The sequence below is a fragment of the Fistularia commersonii genome, chromosome 16 (genome assembly GCF_037954325.1).
Source record: "Fistularia commersonii isolate RoL2024-O1a breed Wild chromosome 16, RoL_Fcom_v1.0, whole genome shotgun sequence".
Taxonomy (NCBI): domain Eukaryota; kingdom Metazoa; phylum Chordata; class Actinopteri; order Syngnathiformes; family Fistulariidae; genus Fistularia; species Fistularia commersonii.
In genome coordinates this window covers 2,099,682-2,114,395 of record NC_141299.1, presented here as the reverse complement: position 1 = coordinate 2,114,395, position 14,714 = coordinate 2,099,682, and the positions used below count along the sequence as shown (strand labels likewise).

General features: G+C 51.6%; 1 protein-coding gene across 2 annotated transcripts in view; it reads left to right on the top strand.

Moving 5' to 3' along the window:
- The window catches only part of col24a1 (collagen type XXIV alpha 1), a 74,361-nt gene that overhangs the window by 40,752 nt on the left and 18,895 nt on the right, over positions 1–14,714 (top strand). For both annotated transcript variants that reach the window (XM_086162032.1, XM_086162031.1), the window contains 14 exons: positions 1,227–1,271; positions 1,435–1,488; positions 2,239–2,283; positions 5,132–5,185; positions 7,036–7,089; positions 8,383–8,436; positions 8,536–8,589; positions 10,451–10,504; positions 10,619–10,663; positions 11,296–11,340; positions 13,785–13,838; positions 14,096–14,149; positions 14,240–14,293; positions 14,553–14,606. In XM_086162032.1, coding sequence (XP_086018158.1) covers positions 1,227–1,271; positions 1,435–1,488; positions 2,239–2,283; positions 5,132–5,185; positions 7,036–7,089; positions 8,383–8,436; positions 8,536–8,589; positions 10,451–10,504; positions 10,619–10,663; positions 11,296–11,340; positions 13,785–13,838; positions 14,096–14,149; positions 14,240–14,293; positions 14,553–14,606 — 720 coding nt within the window. The remainder of the gene's footprint in view (positions 1–1,226; positions 1,272–1,434; positions 1,489–2,238; positions 2,284–5,131; positions 5,186–7,035; positions 7,090–8,382; positions 8,437–8,535; positions 8,590–10,450; positions 10,505–10,618; positions 10,664–11,295; positions 11,341–13,784; positions 13,839–14,095; positions 14,150–14,239; positions 14,294–14,552; positions 14,607–14,714) is intronic.

Below are 14,714 nucleotides of genomic sequence, written 5' to 3'. Positions count from 1 at the left end.
AAACAGTACAATGATTGGTCTATGTTATATAGTGACTGGTCTAAGTAGTACAGTGACTGGTCTACAAAGTACAATGACTGGTCTATCTCGCATAGTGACCGGTCTTGATACACTGACTGGTCTACTCAATACAATGATTGGTCTATGTAGTATAGTGACTGTTCCAAGTAGTACAATGACTCATCTAAACAGTACAATGATTGGTCTACGCAGTACAATGACTGGTCTACACAGTACAATGACTGGTCTAAGTAGTACAATGCCTGCTCTACCCAGTACAGTGCCTGCTCTACCCACTACAATGACTGGTCTGCAAAGTACAATGACTGGTCTATCTACTCGAATGACTGGTCTTAGTACACTGATTGGACAGAATTCATACTTGATTTGAATTGGGATCAATTATTGAGTTGGATCAACGAATGTGGGGGCTCAAACAGGAGATTATTTCATTTTTGGAGCTCTTTGAGAACACTTGAGAATTTTCCTGAGCTGAATGACACAGACTGGCTTTGTAATTTAGCCTTTACTGTTGACATACGTGAAGCCACAAGGGAAAAAAACGGTTCGTGCATGAAATGCGATCAAACGTCAGAGCCTTCAAAACCACAATGGTTTTATTTTCAAAGCAAATGTCAGACAATGTTCAGACAAATGTCAGACGAGTTTGATATGTACTTTTAACAAATACGTTTTTTTTTTTATATGTATCGTATCCTGTGCTGACCCGGCTCGTCCGTCAAATTTTAAAAGTCAATGCGGTCCCCGAGCCAAAAAGTTTGCCCATCCCTGGTCTACACCGCACAATGACTGGTCTACACATTACAACATCTGATCCGTGTAGTACAACGCCAGTCATCGTCTTCTGGAGTCAAATCATACTTTTGCTACAGCAAAGATGAGACTGGTGCCAAATGGACGCCTCCTTCCAGCTCTCTGAAGCTCTTCTGTGAGTGTGAACGAACTTTTGGCTTCACCCTCTGGTCCTTTTCCATGGACGAGAGGTGGCCAGGTCCAGATGCAGAGGCGAGAGGATGGGGAAGGTCCTGCTATTTGTGTTTTTTTTTCTGGTGTTTGTTCCTCCTGCAAGGGCGGTTTTTCCTCTCGTAGTATTTACCAGACCTTTGGAGTGTTGTGTGTACAAGTGACAGTGTGTGTGTGTGTGTGTGTGTGTGTGTGTGTGTGTGCAAATCTGTGCGTACTTTAGCTCTGCTGTATGTCTGCAGGGTGATGAAGGACCTCTCGGCCCACCTGGCAACGCCGGCCCAACCGTAAGAACGCCCAGACACGAACACACACACACACACACACACACACACACACACGCACACACACACACACACAGGTGGTTTCAATAACACACTCTGCCTGCTGGTATATCACATCACATGCACTAATCATATTGTGTCATTCTGTGTATGTGTGTGTCTTTAGGGGCGACCAGGCAGGAAAGGCCACATTGGTGAACCAGGTCCAGATGGTTTGCAGGTGGGTCTGGTTTGGTTGTTTCCAGACGCCCATCTGAATTCTATATTTATCCAATGTCTCGTCTTGAAGTATTTTTGCGGCTGAAGTGATCTGTTTATTATTATTACTATAATTATTATTTTATTATCATATTATTATACGCATCTGTGTGCGTTCGAGACACGCTAATGCGTGAAATGAACCGCGTGAGCATAAACCACAGTAACTCTGGAAAGTACACTTTCTTTGTGACATGTTTACACACTCAAACACACACACACACACACACACACACACACACACACACAAACAGTGTGTTCCATTTAAAAAGTGTTTATCACAGAAAATAATCATGAAATTTGTGTTTAAATGGGATACAAGTCCAGGTGCTTGTTCTTAAAAATGCCAGTTTCAGTTTCCTTTTTTTTTCCTCATTCTCAGTTAGCTTCTTTCACAGAGGACTCTTTCACATATCAGCTAATAACAGCAATAACACTTTTAGCTGACAAATAGTTTTGATTATACAAATTCTTGGGCGCCAAAGTGGCCTAATTTGTGTATGTGGAGCCTTTTTTGTGTTCTCTTTATTAAAAGGACAAACAGTCATTATACTGGTGGCAAACCAGAGCGTGAAGCAACGCAGATTAATTCCATGCCTTGTGTGTGTTTGTCTTGTAATTCCTGCGAACCCTGTGCTCTTAGCGGGGCGGTTAAAAACATTTTAATGACAGGAAAGTAACCCGCAGTCTGTCGGTTGTGTTCTGCCCACAGGGAGAGAAAGGGGACATTGGAAACGTGGGAAAGGCGGGGCCGCAGGTGAGCGTCTGTTGACGGCGGAGGGAGGTAACGTGGCCGCGGGTTGCTCCTCGCCGCATTCCTTCATCCGTTCTCCGAGCGGCGGTTCACCCGCTTTCAACGTGAATAAAATCCCGTCTCGTGAGCGAAGATCTTCTGCGATGACCTCATTCCTGTTTACACGCTTTGTTTATGACTCCATCCCTGATGTCCTCTGCTCGGAGTGGCGCGTACGACAAGTGGTATTACTTGAAGACTCGAAATTCTTTTGTTCGTACGGAACCCGAGAACCCCGGAGGAACGGGACGTGTCCTTCCTTGAACGTCCGGAGCGCTCGAATCGCAATCAAAGCGACGCTTCCTCCGCGAGGCCTCTTAATGTTAATATTTGCATTCTGTGCGTAGCGCAGGCAACGAGCGCGGCGCGGCGGCTACGGCGCACATATGAGAAGGATTAAGCCGTTACAGGGAAGAAGCTCTTTGAAGCCCCAAAACATATGGCGCCCCAAATGGATGGCATTACGTCACTTTACAAATAAATTAGACGCGTCGGACCTGAGAGGGAGCGTTGTTGAGGAGGTTGACCCAAGGTCGACCCCTCGGGCCGACTTTCCGGCACGTCCGTTTGGAAAACCCGCTCTGCGTTTCCGCTTCAAACCAGCCCCTCGAGCGAAGCGCCGACCCCACACGGCTACGGGTGTGCTCGCACATGTAGTTTACATGTCGAAGCCGGGTTATTTGATTTTCCCGTCACGTATAGACGAATGAGCGGTGACACCGTTCCCCTCGAGAGCTCAATCATCTAGGAGTTTCGTAACTTCTCCGAAGAACGGCAGCCGCCGGAAGCACCTCGGCGAACCCTGGTTTTGTGCCGCCTATTTCATGCTAACTCTTTATCCATCGGTGGGGACATTTGAAGAAGAAGGTAAAGATATAAAATTCTACACGCAGCAGGCATGTAGAATCCTGCCGGATGGTTTGGACATGGAAGTGTGCGAGAAGCAAACACGGCAGACAGAAAGTGGCACTTTTTAATCCCGAAACAACTGGCGGTGGTCTGCGGGAGGGGCGGCCACGGCAGTTATTCCGACCCCGGCGTTCAGAGAGGTTCAGATGTTTTGATAAGCTAAGTGTGTGGCTGGGTGTTTGCCCGCAGCTCCTATTCCTGCTGCACTCGGGTAAACCGTCAGCTCTGTCCCTCCCATGTAGTGACAGATTTGATCAAATGGAAGTAGATTTTCCCACATATGTGTGTTTGTGTGTGTATGTGTGTGTGTGTGTGTGTGTGTGTGTGTGTGTGACTCCTTGAAGTGCTCTCGCTGTGGGGTTGGTCCTCAGCCACCCATGTCTGCTGGGAAGAGGCTGGTCCGGGTCCAAACCGCAGCCCCGCTCCCAGGAGGCTGCTCTGGAAGTGGTTAAACTCATTCGATAGCCCACTTATTGACTTTATTTAGTATGTTCCCAGCGAGGAGGTCCTTCACCGGGGTGATTTGCGCTTGTGTGAATCCGTAGACTCCATGACGCTTTCCTCTTCGCTCTCCTCCTGCACCGAGATGTTGCAGAGAAACCGTCCGTGCTACGAGTCCTTTCCCTGCCAGACTTCTGGTACCCTCTGGTATGCTCCTGTTAAAGCTCCCTCTGCCGGGCTGAAGTCCAGGAGCTCCCTGGACGGGACCTTCTCTCTGCACTGGCACCGACCTGTGGTGCTCGTTCTTGGTCCAGGCCAGACCCCTCTTGGAAAGGAGGACCGGGCCTTTCACTCCAGGATGAATTGCCATAACACCTGGTTGTTGTACACGTATGACTAATGTCCGAACATGTGTGGGCACTTATTGATCAGTGGTGGTTTAGAAAATTCTCCAAAACTTCTTCCTGAGCTGAGATGTTTCTTCAGTTCCGCCATTTTTGAGTTCCCTCTCATGCGTTTCTTCTTCTCCTTGTGACCTGACAATGTTGACGTCTCCTGCAGAAGGATTTTTACTTGGCGACAGGTGAGATGTTTCCAAAGATCTTGTGCGAGATGAAATCCTGCTCCTCAGTCTTCCCCGAACCAAGAAAGAAGCTGTCCTTTCTTGTCGGCCCGCACTCTTTTCAAGAAATACAACCATTGTTCAGTATCTGTGATGAGAGGCTCCTCGTCCACTGGATCCTTCCCATCTTACTGTCGCTTTGCCAAAAGGTCCCATCCAGTCTGCAGTCGATTTCTCTTTGCTGGTCCGTATGGTTGACTCCCTGCATCACAGCACTCTTTCTGGGGGCCATCTGGTCTCCAAGATGAAAGTTCATCACCCCTCGGAGGTTAGCCATTTATCTGCTTTCTCATCCTGGAGGAGAGCCACGGGCTTCTGTTCTAGGTCCTCATTGTTTTTGCTTTTTGGATATTCTTCCCCCTCGCCGTCTTCACTGCCAATTTGAAGCTCCATCACGCTGATCCACGATCCTCCCAGACTCCCTAAAGAGCAGAAGGCCACCTTATATAAAAGCATGATTTGGTTTGAGATGGATTTCTCCTTCAGACTCTCTGATTTTCCTCTCGATCCCCACCCATGGGCTCCAGTCAGACGGTGACACGTCAGGTTTCAGGACCTTTTCAAAGCTGCGGCCTTTTTCCTCATTTGGACGGATCCACAGAACAATTATAGCTTAAGCACAGTCAGTGCTTGTGTCGTCTTCGTTTTTTTACCTCACGCCGTGACCTTTGACCCCCTTCATTCCAAGTGTCAAAACAGCTTTGGTGAAATCGAGCTGAGACAAACGAAGATCGGATTCTCCAAGTGGCGCGCTTTCTGCCGACGTGCGCGCATGCATGTGTGTGTGTGTGTATGTGTGTGTGTGTACCAAAACATTTCCTCCTCTGGTCTTTGTTGCAGGGTCCAGCGGGCCTGGCCGGGATGGCTGGGACGATGGGAGTTCCTGGTGAGAAGGTAAGAAGTGCGCTTTTCCATCATTAGGCCGTCAGTCATCATCGGCCGCTGCTTCTCGTCAGCAGACACCTTTGCTGCTCGTTCATTCGCTGCGGTGTATTCTAGAGAGCCCATCTGCTCCAAAATTGCCTTTCAGCTTTAAAAAAAGAGGTCGAGATCATCTGTTCTCTGCTGGCCAGCTGGCGTTGATGTTGGACATGAAGCCCTCCTGCCGTCCGCCTCCGTTCCTCTGCTCTCCTTCCCATCCAGAAGCCCCCGCTTGTGTGTCAGAACATGTTCCCGTGATGCAAAGCCTCCCGCTTGTCAGACTCACGCTTGTCAACCGGCCGCTTTTATGCGAAAGCCTCCTCCTCATTCAATCTGTCAGCGCCGCCCGTTCCCGGACAGCCCACAAATTCCATTGCCATTATACAGAACGGCTGCGCTCGCGGCACGCCAGCCTGCGTTTCCCCGGCGTCCGGATCCCAGGGAGACGCAAACTCTCAGGCAAATTTGCGTGAAAGCATTTTACCCAAGGGTTTTAAAAAGGGGGACCGGAGGGTGTTCTCCAACTACAGGGTATCACACTCCTCAGCCTCCCTGGTAAGGTCTATTCAGTGGTGCTGGAGAAGAGGGTCCGCCGGGTCCTTGAACCTCGGAGTTAGGAGGAGCAGTGGGGTTTCCGTCCTGGTCGTGGAACAGTGGACCGGCTCTATACCCTCGGCAGAGTCCTCGAGGGGGCACGGGAGTTCGCCCAACCAGTCTACATGTGTTTTGTGGACCCGGGGAAGGCGTTTGGTCCCTGCATGATCGGTTTCGGAGCTTGGGCCGCATTGCCGGTTGTAAGTCGGACTCATTTCCGGTGAGAGTTGGACTTCACCAGGGCTGCCCTTTGTTACCCATTCTATTCATTACTTTTACGGACAGAATTTGAAGGGAATCCGGTTTGGTGACCGCAGGATCAAGTCTCTGCTTTTTGCAGATGATGTGGTTCTGTTGGCTTCATCAGGCCGTGATCCAGCTCTCACTGGAGCGTGAAGTGTGAAGCGGCCGGGATGAGGATTGACGCCTCCAAATCTAAGACGCAGCTCAACTGGAAACAGGTGGAATGGCCACTCCGGGTCGGGGAAGAGGTCCTGCCCCGAGTGGAGGAGTTCAAGTACCTCGGATCTGGAGATGGACGGGCGGATCGGTGCGGCGTCTGCAGCGATGCGGACTTTGTACCGATCTCTCATGGTGAAGAGGGAGCTGAGCCAGAAGGCGAATCTCTCAATTAAGCTGTGGATCTACGTTCCCATCCTCACCTATGGTCACAAGCTGTGCGTAGTGAACCAAAGAGCCAGATCGCGGATGCAAGCGGACAAAATTTCTCCGCACTCCCTTAGAGATAGGTGAAAAGGTCAGTCATCCGGGAGGAACTCAGAGTAGAGCCACTGCTCCTCCTCAAAGAGAGGGGCCAGATGAGGTGGCTCTGCATCTGGTCAGGATGCCTCCTGGACGCCTCCCAGGGGGAGATATTCCAGGCAGGTCCATCTGGGAGGAGACTGCAGGGAAGACCCAGAACACGCAGGACTATGTCTCCAGGCTGGCCTTGGAGCACCTCGGGGTGCCCCAGAGGAGCTGGAGGGAGGTCTGGGCTTCACCGGCTGCTGCCCCCGACACCAGACTCCGGATAAGCGGGAGAAGATGGATGGATGGAAGGACCTCTGCGGTATACCTGCTCTGCTGAGTGTCTGCGAACAGCATCAGGGAGCTGCTAACTTGGGCCACTATATGGAGGCATCTGTGTTTGTGTGTGTGTGACTCTGTGGTCAGGTCATGGTTTAATGATCCTCCCCTCTCACCTGCCTTTTTCCTTTGTGTCTCCACAGGGCGACCGAGGCCCCGCGGGTCCAATCGGTCCGATGGGAGAGAAAGGTCCTCGGGTAAAACCCTCCGCCGCTTCTACGTGACTTAAACTACTGGAACGTTTTTGTTCAATCAGTTCATAAAAGCGATCCACGGTCTTCGTCCTTGCGGCACCTGTAGACACAAATCAGGCAAAAATCCCCCCGTGTGCTCCCCCCACGTCCATGTCGGCGTCTCAGATCCCCGGGCTCCAACCTTCTGGCCGTGTTTTAGACTCTTTTTGTTTTAGACCCTTTTTGATGGATTGTGGACTCCGTGAAGAATGCGAGACTCGTGTCATCGCTCCAAGTTAAGAGCGGTGTAATATTTGCCTCCGATGCGACTACCGTGGCGGGAAGGAGCTTTGCTGTCGCTCGGCCTGCCAGTCGTAGCGGGAGCCGGACGGATTCCCGCGGATTGTTTTCTCTGTCGTGGCCAAGTAGCAGCGGAGAGGAGAGAGAGACTCCGTGGGCTGTTTCGCCCCGGAGATGCTAATAAACCTTCAGCGCCGGCCTTTTGGAAGCGCCGCTGGGTTTTATCCCTGGAAGCTCCTCGACAGCGTCCGCTCGGATCGATTTGGGATTTTTCGGGATCCGGGCAAAGGGCCTGACCTAGCTGGCTGGCAGACCGGCAGGCGGGACGACTGATTGGCCGTCTGGAAGCGCTCCGGGATGACTAATTTGGAGGCCAGCTGGCCGAATGGCTGGGCGATGGAATCACCGTTTGTGTGTGTAAATCCCAGCGCTGCGACTTCCAGAAGAAGCCGTGCTGATTTCTTCTAAAGCGGTCGGACCGATAATGATGCCACATTAGAGGGAAGCGTCGAGGCTTCGGACGGCTCGGATTACACCCATCATCTCCGAGGTCTGCTTTTATTTAAATGTGATATACAAGGCTTTGGATTCGCTGACAAAATGTGTCCCAGATCTCCAAAGATGGGGTCACAATCTGCAGGCGGGTCGCTAGAGATGCATGCATATTGCCAAAAATATAAATATGGGTGTGTCCAGTAGATTTCTAGCAGGTTGTTCATGAAGGGATCAAAACATTGAACGGTCCAAGTGGAGTCCGACTGTCAGAGACTCTGAAAGGCATTCGTTCATTAACTGCGAGCAGGGTCGGGGGGTTGGAGCCCATCCGTGGATGGAGGTGATGGACCGGTCCATCCAGTCACCTCCTGGTTCAAACATGTGTAACTCGGGGTCGCCGGCCGAGGCCTCGCGTGTTCTGCATGCGATATAAAAAACCAAAAGTGCCAAAGCTGAGCTGAGAGGTGCGCGAGGATAGACTGATCCCGCTTCGACTGACGCAAACACTCTTCTTCATCTAAGGGGTACCCCGGGTTGCCAGGAGGTCCTGGGGACGTGGGCATGCAAGGCGCGCCTGTAAGTGTGGCGTCCTCGCCAGCGCCGCCTCGCATCTGTGATTTTTAATCTTCCGAAATCCAAATCCGAATGGCTAATCTCTACTGTCCTGCCTCCTAGGGTCCGCAGGGGCAGGGGGGAGGTCCGGGCGTCTCCGGTCCGAAGGGCAGGAGGGTAAGAGTCTCATCGGCCGCTTGAGCTTTGCATCTTCTCCAAACCGCAGATGTTTCTCCCCCTTCGATCAGATATGGAAGCAATTAAATCCCGCGTAGGGCGGATCAGGTGGCCGGGGCTCCTCCGCGGTTCGCCTTCGTGTTCGGGGGGGATGGCAGGTTGTCCCGGCGTGGCCACGCTGGTGAGACACCGTGTGGCGGAGCGGAGAATGGCGGCCCCGGGGGGAAGGGGGGCTGGAGACGATTGGACCGCCAGCCTCCACGAGAGGTGGTGGAAGCACCGCTCTGCCGTTTAGAGACAGCGATTTTTTATTGCGCTTCATATTTCAAGCCGTGCAAACTGATGACATGGTTGTCATGTCGATGCAACTCATGCGTCATCGTAACAACTATGACTTCTCTAATTCCCGGACTGCAGGACACCTCTGCCATGCATGCAAGTCTTGTTATTGGGTTGTAAATGAGCACAAATCCAAATTATGCGGTTTGATTTTCATCAAATGATTCAACCTTTTTTTATATATTATTCCGTGTTCAACCTCCTGTTAAAGCTGGGAGCAGGGACCGCAATGAGTCTAAAGCTGTTGCTGAGATAACTTTTTAGGATAATTACAGCGCTTACTCTTATTTATTTTTTTCAAGATACAAGACTTGTATTGTCGTTGCACAGAGTACAGCGACATTTAGAATACATTTATTGTGTTTCCAGAGTAAGTCCCGTATTCTCCGGCTGATTAAGATCTCAGTGACAGCTCACCTGCCTCTATCTAACCTTCAGCCAATCACCTGCCTCCATCTAACCCTCAGCCAATCACCTTCCTCCATCTAGCCTTCAGCCAATCACCTTCCTCCATCTAACCTTCAGCCAATCACCTACCTCCATCAAACCCTCAGCCAATCACCTGCCTCCATCTCACCTTCAGCCAATCATCCGCCTCCATCTCACCTTCAGCCAATCACCAGTCTCCATCTAATCCTCTGCTCTCACTCTCTGGTCTTCCTCCGACCTCAGCATCCTCGTACCCAGCTCTCCTCCACCCCTCCTCTGTCCACGTCCAAACCATCTCAGCCCAGAACATCTCACATGCGCCGTCCCTCTCCTGTGTATTCTATAATCATAACACATTTATTTTTCAAAAAGAGAATTTAACTTCCCGCGGTAGTTGTGTTGCTCCTGCACAATATATTGAAAACACAGAGAGGTGTTCTGCATCCGTGGTCCTGCAGGGTATTAAGAGCATCTTGGAGTTCAACTTTGAAGATAGGGTCAAGACGTCCTGCAGGGGTGCAGGGGGGGGAGTCACTTGCGTCTTTTACGCCGTCTTTCCATCATCCTTATCGTCACCATCTCCCCTGTGATAAGCGAGGGCCGTCTGGGAGCTCGCCGGGAGGTGATGACAAAGCGGGCTGCCGTTTAATAGCGGCCGTTGTCATTGTGGGACAAACAAGCCGGCGAATTACAAGCGCCGTCCGTTTAACCGGGCGCTTCTTCACTCAAACACACACACACACACACACACTATGCTACAATGGAGATCCTTCTGTTGACAATACAAAGCAGGCTGTTCTCTGCGGTTGTAAAGATGGGGGAATCCGCCCCTCCGGGGGAAACATCCCCGAGTTATCTCTGAGATCAGAGAGGCCCGGATAGAGGACGAGCGGCCGGAGGCTCAGACCCGACAGCGGCGCATTCAGAGGATACGAGCAGGGGAGACGCGATGGAGGGAGAGATAAGCGAAGCTTAAAGGAGCAGGGGACGGGCGGCAGGATCATCCGTCTGCGGCCAATCCTGCGATGGAGGCGCAGCCGAGTGGAGCCGTCCGGAGGGAATTGGTGACGCTAAATATGTTTTTGTCACACAGGGGCCGCAGGGTCCCGACGGCCCGCTTGGAGAGCCGGGCCCCGAGGGCACCAAGGTAAGCGTCAGCAACGCGGAATGAGTGGACGGAGCTCTCGAAGGCCGTTTTGCTACGAGAACGCTTTCCCGGTCCGGCGTCCCTCAGCGTTTCCCTCTCGTGCTTCATTTCCAGGGTGAGCGTGGAGATCCTGGGAGCAAAGGAGAGCCGGGGTTCATAGTAAGTGCCAAGTTTGTGCGCGTTTAACGTGTAATAATCTGAAGGAATCCCTCCCGTGAAGATGCGCGGCGACATCATGGAAAAAAAAAACATGATGTCATTTGAACCGTTAGCGAGTATCGCTTTTTGCGGGATGTAGTTCTTGGCGTGGTTGTAAACGAACTGCCGATCACGAGCGAACGTCCGTAGCTTGACGCTGCTCCCTGCTGCGCGGCCAGCAGGGTGTAGCAGCACTACGCCGTTCTACTTCGGCTGGAGATCACATAAATAAGACCTCCTTCACATCCCGGGGATTCAAAAAGAGAAAAAGAAAACGTTGTGGACCAATTTTCCAGTCGTGGAAAAACACGTGGGATAGGGAGCGAAACGTAAACAACTCGGAAAATCGCTTCGGGAGATCCTCTGTTTCCCTCGGAGCGGACGGCAGGGACGCCTGAGGCTCGGGTGACGATCCAAATTCAACGATTGATCGAAGTCAGAAGGTCTGACACTCGATTCTCAATACCTCCCGTAAGACGGCGAACGGCCTTCACTAGGTCGCTGCTGAAAGTGTCAGGATGTTGAAGGTGACCTCCAGATGGGAGAGAAAGAACGTCTTCACCCCCTGAAGAGACGTGTCTGTTTGTTCGCAGGGCAAACCAGGCGTCTCGGGAGAGAGAGGACTTCCCGGAAAGCCCGTGAGTACGACCGCAACGGTCCCCGCTGCGCCTTCTCTTCCTCGCTCCTCGTGTCTGTCGAGCCTCCAACTTGGATCCGCTGGGTTTCCTCTGGTGCTTTGAGCCCGAACATTCACCTGAAGTGACGCCGCCGGGATGTTTGTCAGAACGTAACGGCGTGTTTTCTGAGAGTTCGCCTTCTTCTTCTTCTGGTGCCTGCGGGACCGTCTGTGCAGTGTAGACGGCAAACGTTGATTTGTTGTGACTTGTGTGTGTGTGTGTTCTCCGTTCTATCTGTCTGTGGTTTTTACCCTCATCAAAGATCCAGTTATTTGTCCTTTTCGCTGAATTACCGGCCCGTTTTTTTTTTCCCCTCTGCGAATGAGAACATTATTTTCTTCACCGACAATGAGGCTGTGTCTGCGCCGCCGTCTCCTTGCTTGGCGGGCAGCAGATGCTCCGAACGAAAACACATTGAGACGGGAGGGTCCGCCGAGAAAACGCGCCGCCGCTCGGCATCACCTGCGCGTCCAGCTTCGCCTCTGCTTTCTCCATTCTCTAATCGCACGTCAGCCTACGTCTGACATTTCGGAGGCGCTTCCAGACACGTCGGCCGGTCCATCTTAGCAGCTCTGCGATGGAGCAGATGGATGTTCTATTTTTATTTTTCCATTGTGTATATATTATAAGGGTGTGAGAACGCTGATGAATGCATGATTGAGTTGACCTGCTGTGAGTGTAGAACCTACCAAAAGAAATCAACTGAAGATCCTCACATTTAGCAATAAGATTTGCATTGGAAACAACTACACTGCTCAAAAAAATAAAGGGAACACTTAAAAAACACATCCTAGATCTAAATGAATGAAATATTCGAATGAAATACTTTGTTCTTTACACAGTTGAATGTGCTGACAACAAAATCACACAAAAATGATCAATGGAAATCAATTGTATCAACCATGGAGGTCTGATTAGGAATCACACTCAAAATTAAAGTGTAAAAACAAACTCCAGGCTGATCCAACTTTGATGTAATGTCCTTAAAATGAGTCAAAATGAATCTGTGTTGCTTCCTGAGTGGACACTAGGATTTCACAGAAGTGTGATTGACTTGGAGTTACATTGTGTTGTTCAAGTGTTCCCTTTATTTTTTTGAGCAGTATATTTGAAAGCAAGGGGAGCGGCAGGTGTGAATAGGAATGATTTATCCCGTGAGTGTGTTTGTCTCGAAGGAGAAACTACAGGCAAAGTAGTGTGATTACAACAAAGATGTTTGGGTGTGTGGACCCAAGCCCGGCGTTCAGATCCGTCTCCTACAGATTAGCAGAATTCTGGCAAAGATCTGAGCCTCAAATGCTAAGTTACATTCATTCATTCGTTAGCTATACCGCTTAGCCTGCAGCCCAGGGGGCGGAGCCTTTCCCAGCTGTCATTGGGCAAGAAGTGGGTTGATCCTGGACCAATCACAGGGCCACATCTAGAGACATTCACCCTCTCATCCTCACATCTGGACATCCTCACATCCTCCTGCTGGAGGAGCCCGGAGAACCCCGAGGAACCCCACGCAGACACGGGGAGAACATGGAGACTCCACACATCCAAGCGGGGATCTCCCGCTGTGAAATCGCGGACCCGCAGACAGATCCTTCTTCTTCCTGGACCTGTGATTTTTACCAGCAGGTGTTCTGAGTGCATTCGGATCCCAACGTTGAGCCGCCAACATGTCTGGGTTCCTGCTCAGAACCTCTGGCCCTCGAGGAGTTCCACTTGGTCTCCAACGAGCACCCGCTGGTTTCCTGAGATGGTCAGGAGGCTGAAAACCAGGACGGTCCGTCGGAGATCGATGTCTCCGACCCCGTGTGTCTTGATCTTCACACCTCTGAGGGAAACATCTCTGCTTCCAGAGAGGCTGCAGCGGCTTTGACCCGCGGCCTCGGCCGAAACGATGCGCAGATGTCACACACACACACACACACACACACACACACACACACACACACACACACACACACACACACATTGCTGAGGAGCCCCAGCAGTAACCCTGGTTGCAGAGCGCCATCTAGTGCTTGCACAAATTGCCTCCAGAAAACCATAGCTTATCAAATTTCAAATTGGTCGACACCAATATGGCCGGAGAGCATCTCCCTGAAGCCACATCGGATATGAACGGAGCCTGAGGTTTCCCATAGACCTTCTTCCCAGCTTTTAACCCTTTCATCACAAGCTCCAGAGCAGATGCTCGGCGCTGCTGGATCTCACAAATGCTCAAAACATTCCGAAAATGGCGTCATGGAAACCTGTGGTGGAACCTCTAAGGGTCTGACTGCGCTTCATCCAGTTTGTGATCATCTCCGCTACGATGGCAATGAGGGGAAGGAGACTTTCTCCCACGCTGATGTCACAGGAACCCACAAATCAACACCCAATTGTTATTATTTTCTATTTTTGTGTGTTTCCAGGGTAAAGCAGGTGTTCAAGGCGGCGCCGGGGAACGGGGGCCCGAGGGGGAGGCAGTGAGTACCGTCTGACACACACACACACACTTTCACACACACACACACGAGTCTGGGGTGACGGTATCAAACAGATCATTGGATCTTCATTTCCTCAAACCCAGGAGGGGGACGTCTCGGGAACGTGGCGGCCCCCTCGCGGATGTCACACAATCATTCACAAGTGTTGTTCTGGATGTTCTGGCTCTCCTCGAGCCTCCTGGAGGCCACAGGCGACGCTCGTATCTCTCCGTCCGCTCATGTTTCCTCTCCCGCAGGGACCCAAGGGACCCCCTGGAGAGCCGGGATCCGTCGGAGAGCCGGGATTCGAAGTACTTTCCTCACTTCTGGCACTCGGTAACGCCCGCTGTTTTGATTGGAAGTAATGGTGTTTTTTTTTTTTCCCCCGCCGTGCGCCGCAGGGCAGGCCCGGCTCAGAGGGGGAGCCAGGTGCCATCGGCGAGCCGGGGTCAAAGGTCAGTATCCACCTCTGCATTCTTGGCCGCCACCTCTCCGCACTTTAGAAAATATTTGGAGTTGAGTCTCGGCACCCCCGGCGCTGCGCGGGGCCTTCAACGCGCTCGGTCAATTTGTGGCTTACGTAAGCGTGGCCCCGGGTGGCTCCCGCTCGGCTCCGGCTCCTCGGAGAACCCGCTGCACTCACGCAGGCATCTCCGATTCCTTCGATTTTCCCGCAGCCTCACGCTTTATTTTTGATATTTTTTACCTCTGCAGGGCAACACGGGGCCGGCAGGAGTGGAAGGGGAGCAGGGACAGGAGGGATTACGGGTAAGTCCGAGAAGAGGTCGTGTTTACATACATTTACGCCTCGTGAGACAATGCGGCGAATGATCTCCACTTCAGTGGTAAAGGGTCTCCTGTCACTGGTGCTCGGCA